The sequence below is a fragment of the Labeo rohita genome, unplaced genomic scaffold (genome assembly GCF_022985175.1).
Source record: "Labeo rohita strain BAU-BD-2019 unplaced genomic scaffold, IGBB_LRoh.1.0 scaffold_1978, whole genome shotgun sequence".
In the NCBI taxonomy this organism is placed as follows: domain Eukaryota; kingdom Metazoa; phylum Chordata; class Actinopteri; order Cypriniformes; family Cyprinidae; genus Labeo; species Labeo rohita.
Window position 1 is genome coordinate 1 of NW_026128196.1, and position 11838 is coordinate 11838.

General features: G+C 40.3%; 2 protein-coding genes across 4 annotated transcripts; one reads left to right on the forward strand and one right to left on the reverse strand.

Moving 5' to 3' along the window:
* The first annotated feature begins 231 nt into the window (after positions 1-231).
* Positions 232-4985, forward strand: LOC127159193 (uncharacterized). Its single transcript, XM_051102093.1, has 8 exons — positions 232-733; positions 1807-2480; positions 2644-2689; positions 2973-3064; positions 3329-3439; positions 3567-3670; positions 4162-4334; positions 4728-4985. Exons 1-8 carry the CDS (start codon positions 707-709, stop codon positions 4938-4940), a joined length of 1440 nt encoding a protein of 479 aa, XP_050958050.1. The 5' UTR covers positions 232-706; the 3' UTR covers positions 4941-4985.
* Positions 4986-4988: 3 nt separating this feature from the next.
* Positions 4989-10678, reverse strand: LOC127159192 (uncharacterized). 3 transcript variants are annotated; one of them, XM_051102091.1, is made up of 18 exons: positions 10353-10678; positions 10212-10263; positions 10043-10115; positions 9673-9811; positions 9336-9549; positions 9034-9109; positions 8614-8879; positions 8332-8394; positions 8178-8216; positions 7936-8009; positions 7691-7747; positions 7386-7591; positions 7164-7263; positions 6895-7054; positions 6682-6788; positions 6210-6354; positions 5825-5951; positions 4989-5596 (listed from the first exon to the last, which is right to left on the reverse strand). In XM_051102091.1, exons 2-18 carry the CDS (start codon positions 10230-10232, stop codon positions 5250-5252), a joined length of 2214 nt encoding a protein of 737 aa, XP_050958048.1. In that variant the 5' UTR covers positions 10233-10263; positions 10353-10678; the 3' UTR covers positions 4989-5249. The 3 variants fall into 3 exon arrangements, with proteins under 3 accessions (XP_050958048.1, XP_050958046.1, XP_050958049.1); XM_051102089.1 differs by having other exon boundaries at positions 10212-10678; XM_051102092.1 differs by lacking the exon at positions 9673-9811 and having other exon boundaries at positions 10212-10677.
* Positions 10679-11838: the final 1160 nt, after the last annotated feature.

The following is an 11838-nucleotide window of genomic DNA, read 5'->3' on the forward strand; positions in this document are numbered from 1 at the left end:
TGGAGGGCTCTTGCGCCTCCTGCTCCGCCCTGGAGGGCTCTTGCGCCTCCTGCTCCGCCTCCGGCCCCGCCCTGGAGGGCTCCTGCTCTGCCTCCGGCTCCGTCCTGGAGGACTCTTGCTCCGCCTTCGGTCCCGCCCTGGAGGGTATCTGCTCTGTCGGTCCTGCCTCAATCACCGGGCCCCCCACATGGACCTGGCCCTCCAGCCCTCGCCCTGTATGGCGTTATTTTTTAGTCAAAAGTTATGAGCGTCTAAGACATGCTCACGAGCACATTATGTTATTTCACACGCGCAAAAATGAACCTTCAGCTGGCATGATAAAAGTACTCGCGCACAAATTCAACAACCGAGAGGTGTACAGGCAGCTGCGCGCGAGCGCCTGGCATACTCTCATAGGTTAACTCTGCTTGTACAGTGGAATCCTGCTCGCGCGCAGCGGGCTTCTGCTCGCGGAGTGCTGTTTTGCTCGCGCAGTGGATTTCTCCTCGCTCAGCTGATTTCTGCTCCCTCGAGTCTAGATGACTTTTGACAATTTGGGGGCGGAAACCAAAGAGGGCACTGACTCTCTTATGATTGGTCACTTTCATCATAATCACACCCACAGGGACATCCTTGTACCTTGATTGACAGCTCTCATTACAGGAAGCACGGAGTCAAAGTATCTGACGGAGTTCAGTCATTCAGTTAACACTGCACAGTGGACGGAATGGCGGCGACACCTGAAGATGTAGGCGTAAGTGATATTGATATATGATGGGGGCTGTGTGTTTGACAATGTAGCAATTTAATCTGAAATTTGTTTGGAACATGTAAGTAGCTGACATAAGCTAATCAACCTTAACTAGCAAGTTTTCGGCTAGCAAACTCAGCAGGGGCTAACGTTAGGTGTCTCTCAGCAAACTAGCGTTTTAGTTTGAAAACATTACTATTTTTAATGTTTTTGAAAGAAGTCTCTTATGCTCATCTGATTTATGATCAATGTTGGAAACAGTTGTGCTGCTTAATATTTTTTTTATAACCTGAGATACTTTTTTCAGGATTATTTGATGAATAAAAAGTTAAAAAGAACTGTATTTATTTAGAATAGAAATCTTTTGTAACAATATACACTACCGTTCAAAAGTTTGGGAACAATAACTATTTTTTTTTTAAGAAATTAGTACTTTAATTCAACAAGGATGCGTTAAATTGATAAAAGGTGATGGTAACGATGTATATTGTTAGAAATGTTTTTATTTTGAATAAATGCTGTTTTTATGAATAAATGCTGTTAATGTTTTACTCATCAATGAATCCTGAAAAAAGTATTCCAAAAAAATATATTAAACAGCACAACTGTTTCCATCATTGATAATAACTGAGTATCAAATCAGCATATTAGAATGATTTCTGAAGGATCATAAGACACCAAAGACTGGAGTACTTGCTGATGAAAATTCAGCTTTGCATCACAAAAATAAATTACATTTTAAAAATTTATTAAAAAAGAGAACCATTATTTTAAATTGTAATAATATTTCATAATATTACTGTTTTTTTTTTTTTGTATTTGTTTTTTTAACTGCAGGCTTGATGAGCATAAGAGACTTCTTTCAAAAACATTAAAAATAGTAATGTTTCCAAACTTTTGACTGGTACTGTATGTTACTATAACATACAGCGCTTTCAAGAACACCTCTTGACTTGGACTTCTTACAGTTTGCATGTCGGCAGGAGCCTGTACCTATGGGAAGCACTGTCAAGGCATGTAAATGTCCCCCCAGATATTGTACAGTGTTAATTTCATGTTGTTTTCCACTTCAACAGGACATAGTCAGACGTGAGATTACTTCCAGGCTGATCATTAAATTAGAGTCAGCGCTTTCAAGAACGCCTCTTGACTTGGACTTCTTACAGTTTGCATGTCGGCAGGAGCTGTACCTCTGGGAAGCACTGTCAAGGCATGTAAATGTCCCCCCAGATATTGTACAGGCCTTAAGAGATTTCCTCCATCTGGTCATGGACCACATTGAAAATGCTGAAGTTACCAGCAGTACTGTTGAAACTGTAGCTGGAGAGATGGGGCGTCCCAGGTACAATTTAGAGAAAGAGAGACTTGTTGAGCTTTTGGAGATAAATCTATCTGTGGACTGCATCGCAAAGTTAATGTGCGTTTCAGCCAGTACAGTCAACAGACGGATGAGGGAGTTTGGTCTCTCTGCCAGACAGAACTACAGCAATGCTACTGACCAGGAGCTTGATAATGCAGTCCAACGCATCAAAAATGAAATGCCCACAGCAGGCTATCGGATGGTCAAAGGGAGGCTAAAGTCCATGGGAATCCACGTCCAGTGGAGGAGAGTTACTGCATCAATGCATCGAGTGGACTCGCTTGGGATTCTTTCTAGACTGACTGGACTGGGCTGCATTGTGCGAAGAACTTACTCTGTCAGGGGGCCCCTTTCACTGTGGCATGTCGACACTAACCACAAACTTATCAGGTCAGTACTGTACAGTACAGATTATTCATTATTTATTTATTTTGTTAAATATAATGATGCAGACACTGATGGATCTCAAAGCATAAGTATGTTGCCATGACATTTATACAATAAAAATCCAGGTTGAAACTGGTAATGTAGGTCTTTATTTTGTTCCTATCAGGTACAACATTGTACTTTTTGGTGCAGTGGACGGCTACTCCAGGAAGGTAAGATTTGATTTCATTGGGTCTTTTCATGTGTTGGCCTTCTGTGTAAGCAAATTTGCTATGATGTACACCAAATAATTACATGTTGCATTCAGATGGCTGAAATACTACCCTGTTGACGTGGGAGAAAAAGTTATTATATAGGGTGCCGCATGGTAGTAAGAGTCATTAAGGTGTGTTAAAATATCAGATTCCCTGAGGCATGAAGGGACCAGAGTGTAATCCAATTGTACATGTAAGATATTGACAAATAGTACATTTATGAAAATGTCTCATAACACAGGTGATGTGCTTGAATGCTGCAACAAACAATCGTGCATCAACCGCATTCACTGCCTTCAAAAAAGCTACTGAGAGGCATGGAATACCCTCAAGGTAAGTTTTTACAGGCTTCAAGGTACAGACACAAACATGATGGATGTTATATTTTAAGAAATAATTTACTGTAAACTCAGGGTTCTCAAGGATTATAATTTTAAATGTTTCCTCACAACACTCTACTTCCTTATACTCTCCCAGTCATAGCCTTACCCCTCCACGCTGAACACGTTTATTCTGACACAATGTAGCACTTTATTTCTGTGTATTGTACATCACTGACAGATTTTAACACACTGGTCATCTGTGTGTGCACTTCAGGGTGAGAGGTGATCAGGGAGTGGAGAATGTTGAAATAGCCCGATATATGTTCACTGTCCGTGGAACTGATCGAGGAAGCTTCATGTCAGGAAAAAGCGTCCATAATCAAAGGTTTTTCTTTTTTGTATTTTGGATGCTTTTACCAAGCTAATAAAGAGGTCTATTGTGTGTAAAATCACAACATACTAACATTTTATCATGTCCTTGATTGTTAAAATAATAATTTCTAAATCCGTAGGATTGAACGTTTGTGGCGGGATGTCAGAACATGTGTGATATCAAAATATTACAACGCACTCCACAGCCTAGAGATGGATCACCTTCTTGATGTGTCCTCCAGAGGTAAGGGTTTGTCTCATCATATTGTGCTATTTGTCATCTACTTTCTGTAGATTGTTGTACGTCTTGGTCAGTTAAATGTTTCCTGTGTCTGTGTTCTATTATTATTTGATTTGTGCATGGTTTGTAAGGTTTGTTGTTGTCCTTCATCTTCTGTTGTTGATTTTATTTAATCCTAGTACCCATTCCATACAGGAGGTCTTTGTCCCCTGCCAGGCCGTTATTGTAAATAAGTAACTGTTCTTAAAAACTTGCCTGGTATAATAATAATCATGACTTGAGATAGAAAACAAGGAAGGCGCAGGCGTCCTTATAATTGGTCAATTTCAACACAATTGGATTGGTTAACAGATGTCTGGAGCACTTTAATAAACATTAATGGAAAAAAACATAAATCAATGAGATGTATTTACGAAAGGCAATTCAATGATTAATGTTATGTTTTCAAAGCTCACCTGTGAAAAGTAACATACTCCTACCCTGTCCCTTTATAGAAGATCTTTTGACAGTCCACCTGACATTCCTTCCTAAACTGAAGGCAGACCTGGAGGCTTTTGTGGAAGGTTGGAACAACCACCCACTGAGAACAGAAGGGAATAAAACTCCTGAGCAGATTTGGCACTCAGGAATGATGCTTCGACCGATTGACCAGCCAGAGAATCTTGAGGTTCTTTTTTTTTCCTTTTAAAACAACTAAGTTGCTACAGTAAATTTTATATCCAAAGTAAGCTGTTAATGTAACCTTGAAATGGCCCACCAGGCTCTAAGCAGTGTAACACATCTTCAGCTGGTGAAACAATCACAATTGATGCAAATGTTGGTAATACAGTTCATATGCACTCAGTAACCTCTTCATTAGGTACACTTGTACTGTTTAACACCAATACGAATATTTAAGCACCTGATCAAATCAATTTGTTGCATAGTTATACAAACCCTAAATGTTTATCTTCAGCTAATGTTGAAAGGCCAAACAATTGGGATGAACAGATTACATTAGATGCTGTAAACATGGGATGACTAATAATAGCAGTATTTTTCTGTCTTGTTCAAATGTCAGGATATTGAAGAGCCGGACATTGACTGGGATGCTGCAGCTGACTATGGAGAAGATGTGGATGGTGTGATAGTAGTCCCTGAATTTGAGTGTCCACTGAATGAACAGCAGCTAGTAGAGCTTCAGGTGCTGATTGAAGAAAATGGAGACACTGACACTACAGACCTTTACCTCCTATGTCATGAATATGTGCTTCAGGCTTTGTCAGGTGTTTAATGTTTGTTTTTGTGATCAGAAAGTGATGTAAATAAAATATACAACAACCACAGTTAAATCTCTAGATTTATTCTTTTTAACAATAGAACAACTTTGTTGTACACTTGTTTGTACACAGTAGAAAATAGAAACAAAGCACAAAAAGGGTAATAACAACCACAGTTAAATCTCTAGATTTATTCTTTTTAACAATAGAACAACTTTGTTGTACACTTGTTTGTACACAGTAGAAAATAGAAACAAAGCACAAAAAGGGTAACAAAGTTACCAAGTAACTAAAACAAGTAACAAGGACCTTAAAATGCTACTTTAGTGTCTGCTGAACTCGTAACCACCACAGATTGCCTCGGTTAGGTTGTTTTCAAATTCTTGGGAGGTGGCTAAGTGGCGTGTAGGAAATGTAATGGCAACAGCACAAGCATTGACAATGGGGTAACAAAGGCTATGTGCCCCATAGCGGGTGTCGCAGTCATGATCAAAATTAACAGTTATCTTGAATGCCTCTCTCTTGGATTCGATCAGTGGAACATGTGCCTGACCTGTGACCCACTGAAGGAAGCTCCGGACTGACAGGCGCTTCCCCCAACCATTTGTTCCATGCACAGCTGCCACGTGACTTTGACCTTCAGGGCTGCCCTCTTCTTGGCTGTCTGTTTCTTCTCAGAGACAAATACAAATAAGTAATTTCCAACATTTCTGTTAGTACAAATGCATTCGTAATATACATGGCGGGGGTTTGACAGAATACACATACGAATATAAACCTAAAGAGAGAGTAACTAATAAAAATAGAATAAAATGAAACCGGTGGAAAACAAGTGTATGATAGTATGGTAAGAGTGATGGACAAGGATTATAGAAAAAGGTGCTAAGCAGTGTGCTACCTCTGTCTTCCAACTTTTGCAAGAAATCCTGCAGAAAATTGATGATCTGCATCTCTCGCTGCCGTCTCACAGACCCTTCCTCACTGAAATCAGGAGATAGCGCAAGCAGAAGGAAGTCTACATTCACCTAAAATAAGGAAGCAAATCAAATGCTTAAACACAGTAAAACAGTAAGGATTGCAGATTTAAATTAAAGTTTCATTTTATGTTTTGGCCTGTAGCGTTTAGCTCTTTGAACACACATTTGAAGGCAGCTTAAATAGGACCAGCATAAACCAGCTAAAACCAGCATCCCAGCACCAAAACATACCATAAGAGCAAGTCATCAGTGTCTCTAACAGTGGCTGTTCTAATAAAATAATTGTTCATTCACAACGTTACTGACTTCCTGTAAGTGGCCGGGGACAAAGAGCTGCTGGCACATCTGGGTGTGCTGTGCTAACACCTCATCTAATCCGTAGAGCCTCAATCCCTCACGCAGCTGGTTCAAGATCGGGATCAGCCTCACCAGTGCATGCAAAGCGATGGCACTAATAAACAGTAAGAAAATAAAGTAACACTTTATTTTACGGTGTCCTTGTTACATATGTTACATGTACTTACCGTAGTAATAACAGTAAATGATGCATAATTGTATGCGACTAACCCTCAACCAAATCCTAATCCTACCCTGTTCCTATAGTAAGTACATGTAGTTACTTAATATTACTCTGTACTTAAATATATAATTACACTGTAACAAGGACACCTTAAAATAAAGTGTAACTGAAAATAATACTGTACTGATTCAGAGTTAAATTGTTAACACTAAAGCATTTTGTGACAAATATTTATGTGTTATGTTTATGTTAACTTACTCTGTGATGGCCTTTTTTTGGTCAACATTTATTGGCCCAGTGTAGCCACATGCCACAATCGCATCTGATAAGTCTATCAGCCTTTCTCCACCTTCTGCATTTTCCACCTGAAAGTAGAGACACAACCTTGATATTTGCAAAAAGAGACAAACATTGTCTGATAACTTTATATGCCTGACTTGGAAAAATGTATGCATTACACTGTTTAAATACCTCTGTCATCAGATTTTTAATATCCTGATCAGTGACTTCGAGTACACCAACATCCTTGTCCATCTCCCCATGGCACAAGAAATGGTAGCACCATCTTGTAAGGAAGTTTGGTGCAGGACCCCCCTGCACCAAACTTGTGGCAAAAATCTCCCCACAAGTCCTTTTGTGACAAAGACAAAAGCTATTTTGAACAAAATGGCAGTGGACTTTTACTACCTAATTAAACAATACAAAGTCATATATTTTATATGACAGACTGTGGCACATACTTGAAACTGTTGTCCTGGTAGTCACAGATACTGTATTTAGGGTTTTTGCCCCTTTCCCCATCTCCTTCAAAAAAACGTGCTTCAATTCCACACACCATTTCTGTAAAGAACAAAGAGCTGCTTTTGTCAAATGTATTAGATATGTATTGGATATTATTCACAATGATAATCTCTTAAATGTGCTTTTCATCATGTGTGTTGACCTTGGTGGGGCACACATACCGGTAAGGAACTCTTTACGAAGAGCGCCTTGGTCAATTCCATTTTCTCCAATGAAGGAGACCCTGAGTAGATTCTTTGGGGAGGCCTGTTTTTGCCTGGCCCACTGTTTCAGCCCCCTTTGAAACAGGTCCTCTCTTGTCACATTGATGTTGAATGACCGGGATGTGTCAACTTTACTTTCAAGTGACATCAGGATGTCTGATACGCTACACAACAATATCAAAACAATATTGTTGAGAATTCAGTGCTACAGACCAAGGCAAGCATCATTATCCAATCCCATTAAAAATTATTCTACAGCATACCTGCCGAAGTGCTCATCGGTGTCCTCACTAATATCTGCATCTCCCTCATTTGTGTTGCTGTAAAGATCAACAATAACAAAAAATTCCATAAACAGGTAACCTTAATCCATCATCTGTCCAAAATTCTTTAATAAAAGGGGGGACGATGAGGGGACTCTACAGTGGGATTAAGCATTTTAAGCAAGTGGATACAAAATGCATCAAACTTTGTAAGATACTAAGAAGAAACTTAGAAAAGCTTTTACCTCTCCCCGCAGACACTTGCATGCACACAGATGTCATCTTTTGTAAATAGTTGACTGCACAATGGACAAGCAACCTATGAAAATAAAAAATAACAGTGTTAAATATCCATTAAAAATGCAGATGTACTCTTTCAGAGGTCAGATGTAAACACGCTCTTTGATGAGAACAGATCATGTAAAACATTTCACTGGTTAATTCTTAAAACCTAAATCTTAAGAAGAAACAGAAGCAATATGCTCACCTTACTCTCCAAATGTGATGGCTGCACATCACCAGATGCCTGTAAAACATTTCTGGGTCATTCACATCAGATATATTTGAAATAAAATCATAAATGTATGGCTCAATAATATGAAATGCTATGTATGATCTCTTCATTTGTATTGATAGCTTACCACTTCGTCATCCAAGTTGATAATGTCGCCATCCAAGTTGATAATGTCATTATCACAGTGGGTCTATAAAATTAAATATCAAGACTTGATGACTTACAAAAAAACAATAGCTATAAACAACAGTGCCAGAAGCAATTTTTGGTTAAGCTGACAGGGACACTGCTAACATGGTCCCACCATCCAATAGTTGCTGTGAAATTTAAGAAATGACACAATACCAACCTGTATATCAAATAAGGAAAAAGAACATCAATGTAATAGTTTCAAATCAGCAAGCCATACCTCAACCTTGACTTTAGACTGGATACATGTCTTGACATGGAGACCGAGGAGCTGCAGAGGCACATACTCCTGGCATGACACACACCGGGCTTTCAGCATGGCCTGGAACTCCAGAGCTGTGAAGGGTAGGGGAGAAATGTCCAGTGTGTTCTGGATGGGCATAATGTAGAGACAGCCCTTGCCTCCCCAGCTCTTCACAAGGCTGGCCCCTGTGTATCCTTCCTCTTCAGGTGTCAACAAGTTGAGTTTCCGTTGACCTGATCCTCCTGTTTAAGTTCAAATATTAAACAAATATTTATTTTCTGCCCCTTGTTGGAAGGATCATACTTTTCAAACATGACAACTTTATAACAAACAAAAAGATTCAATAAATTTCCTTTGCTTGGACAAAAAAGTCAACTTCAATCTCTTGCTTTTTACCCATGGCTTTGTGCAGCATCCAGGCACCCTCCAGTTCTGACATCTTCAGATACGTCTCAGAAAGAATGTGTGTAATCTATGAATTTAAAGTGTGTGAGTAAGATTAGCAAATATTTATCAAATCAATGAGCTCAAGACAAATCTGTTCATTAGAGTTATTGGCAGCATTCCAAAAATAAATGATATGGTTTTGGTGGCTAGGATTGGGGCTACTGTTTTCACTGGATATGCTGTTTTAGTATAGGTTAATAATATTTTGTGCAAATTTCAGTTCTTACTTCATTAAGTGTCATACCACATACCTCATTATGGCAAGCATCCTCTGGAACATTTACAGTCCTTCTTCCTAACCCAGCCTGTAAAAGCATTAGCTCATCAGATGGTTTGGGGGTTCTCTCTGTTGGGCTGTCCAGAAGAAAGAATTGGATTGGCGTTGTTTTGGTGCCTGACCTTTTTTTAGACAATCGCGAAGGAGGCCTACATTTCTGCTTATCTTTAAATAGTCCAGGGAAACACCTGTAGAAAGAGGAGTAGATTAAATTCAAATTAATTTGAATCAGCAGTCAAACAACTGTGTGAGGAACTGAAGAGGGCTGTTGTTGAAATAGCTGAGATGCATCCTTTGAACAACATCCAAACCTAGCCATATTCTTTTGAACTGCAGTCCCTGAAGGTGCCTGTGCAGGTCCACGCACCGCATTGTGCTCTTGTGGTTCCTGGGATGTGTCCTGCCTGGATACCCTGGCTGAGCTTGACTGTGCATTGCACTGTCCCTGAACTTCATTGTTCATTCAACATAATTAATTCACTGACATCATGTAACTTCTGTTGTGTTATAGGCTAAATGAATAGGTGAGCTGCTGTATGACGAATGCAATAAGTTGTTCCACAAACAGTATTTATATATTGTTATATGTATACAGGGAAAGCAACATAATGTAATCAAACCACACATGTTGTCTAGAGATGGCAACGCAACCTAGTAAAGATAGTTACTCATGATACATACTGTTTGGTGTTGGATTATTCAGTGTAGCTCTCAGCCTGGCCACCAAATTGAGGGCCATATTGCGCAAATCGTCCTAGAGGAATGGGGAGAAATAAAGAAATGTAACTGAAACAAATACCACCACAAATGAACTACTTTAACGTAATAAACATTTTAGAAAATAGTTCACCTCCTCTTTTGCGTCTGCCATTTTCTCTTACATCTATAAACGGCAAGATGAGCTGGATCCACACAAAAATACAATAAGGGACAAGGTTAGCCTGCAAAATCAAACGCATTAAATCAGCGTCAATAAGAATAGCCCTTTTACATGTGAAAACAATGTCCTTCTTCTTCGGTGGTAACTTAACCCAACTCCGTGCTTCCTGTAATGAGAGCTGTCAATCAAGGTACAAGGATGTCCCTGTGGGTGTGATTACGATGAAAGTGACCAATCATAAGAGAGTCAGTGCCCTCCTTGGTTTCCGCCCCCAAATTGTCAAAAGTCATCTAGACTCGAGGGAGCAGAAATCAGCTGAGCGAGGAGAAATCCACTGCGCGAGCAAAACAGCACTCCGCGAGCAGAAGCCCGCTGCGCGCGAGCAGGATTCCACTGTACAAGCAGAGTTAACCTATGAGAGTATGCCAGGCGCTCGCGCGCAGCTGCCTGTACACCTCTCGGTTGTTGAATTTGTGCGCGAGTACTTTTATCATGCCAGCTGAAGGTTCATTTTTGCGCGTGTGAAATAACATAATGTGCTCGTGAGCATGTCTTAGACGCTCATAACTTTTGACTAAAAAATAACGCCATAGCAGCCCTGTCTCTTCCCGCCCCACCGCTCCCCTGTACTGTTGTTTCCTTCGAGTGTCTGGAAGCTGCTCCTTGGGGGGGGGGGGGGCTATGTCACGAATCTGGTCGGTGTCCCGCTGTCCGCTCACCACCAGATGTCACTCTCACCCCATCATCACACTCTGACTCTTGTACCACACCCCGGACTACATCTCCCGTCATGCATCACGGTGATTGCGTCAGCACATGTGACCAATCAGCAGCACCATAAAAGCCCCGGTCTTTCCCCATGCTAGTCACGGATTGTTGTTGTATTGTTATATTGGATTATTCTCTACGATTGCCTGTGATATTCCTGTCTGCTCCTGCTTTCACCCTGCCTGTACGACCATGTCTTTGTCTCGCCCCTTTAATAAAAGCTCGCGTATGGATCCGCTCGCCTCTCGCCTCTCACTCCCCGTTACACTCGGCTCCTCAGCATAAAACCTGAATGAGTGGATGCACGCCGCCATCTTATATACCCGTATGTACGGGGGAGTGGCTTAGCATACAAATTCCACTCGCTAATTTCATTGTTTTTTTCCTTCTTAAACTTGGAGGTGATTGGGCTTCCAAGTAGGACCACAAATACGTCAGTATTGGCGTAACGTTTCTGTTCCCTCTTTCAGGGAACGAGGGTTACAGTTGTAACCGAGACATTCTGTAAGAGCAGTGAGTCTGATATAATCCTTCAGGAAACACACTCGTGAAATGGATGTAAAGTTTTGGAAAAAATCAGCGGGGTACTACTATTTATTGTAGTCACGGCTCTATCCACTCTGCTGGAGTTTCAATTCTCTTGCGCAAATTTAAAGGGCAAATACTTCGGGTAAGGTCATCTGACGAAGGGAGATGTATTATTTTATTGCTTAAACAGGATAATGCTAACTTTGTTATTTGTAATATTTATGGTTGTAATTCTCGATTGGATAATAGGTCTCTGTTTTCTCAGATAACCTCTGAACTAAAAGAAACACTTGTTAAATTC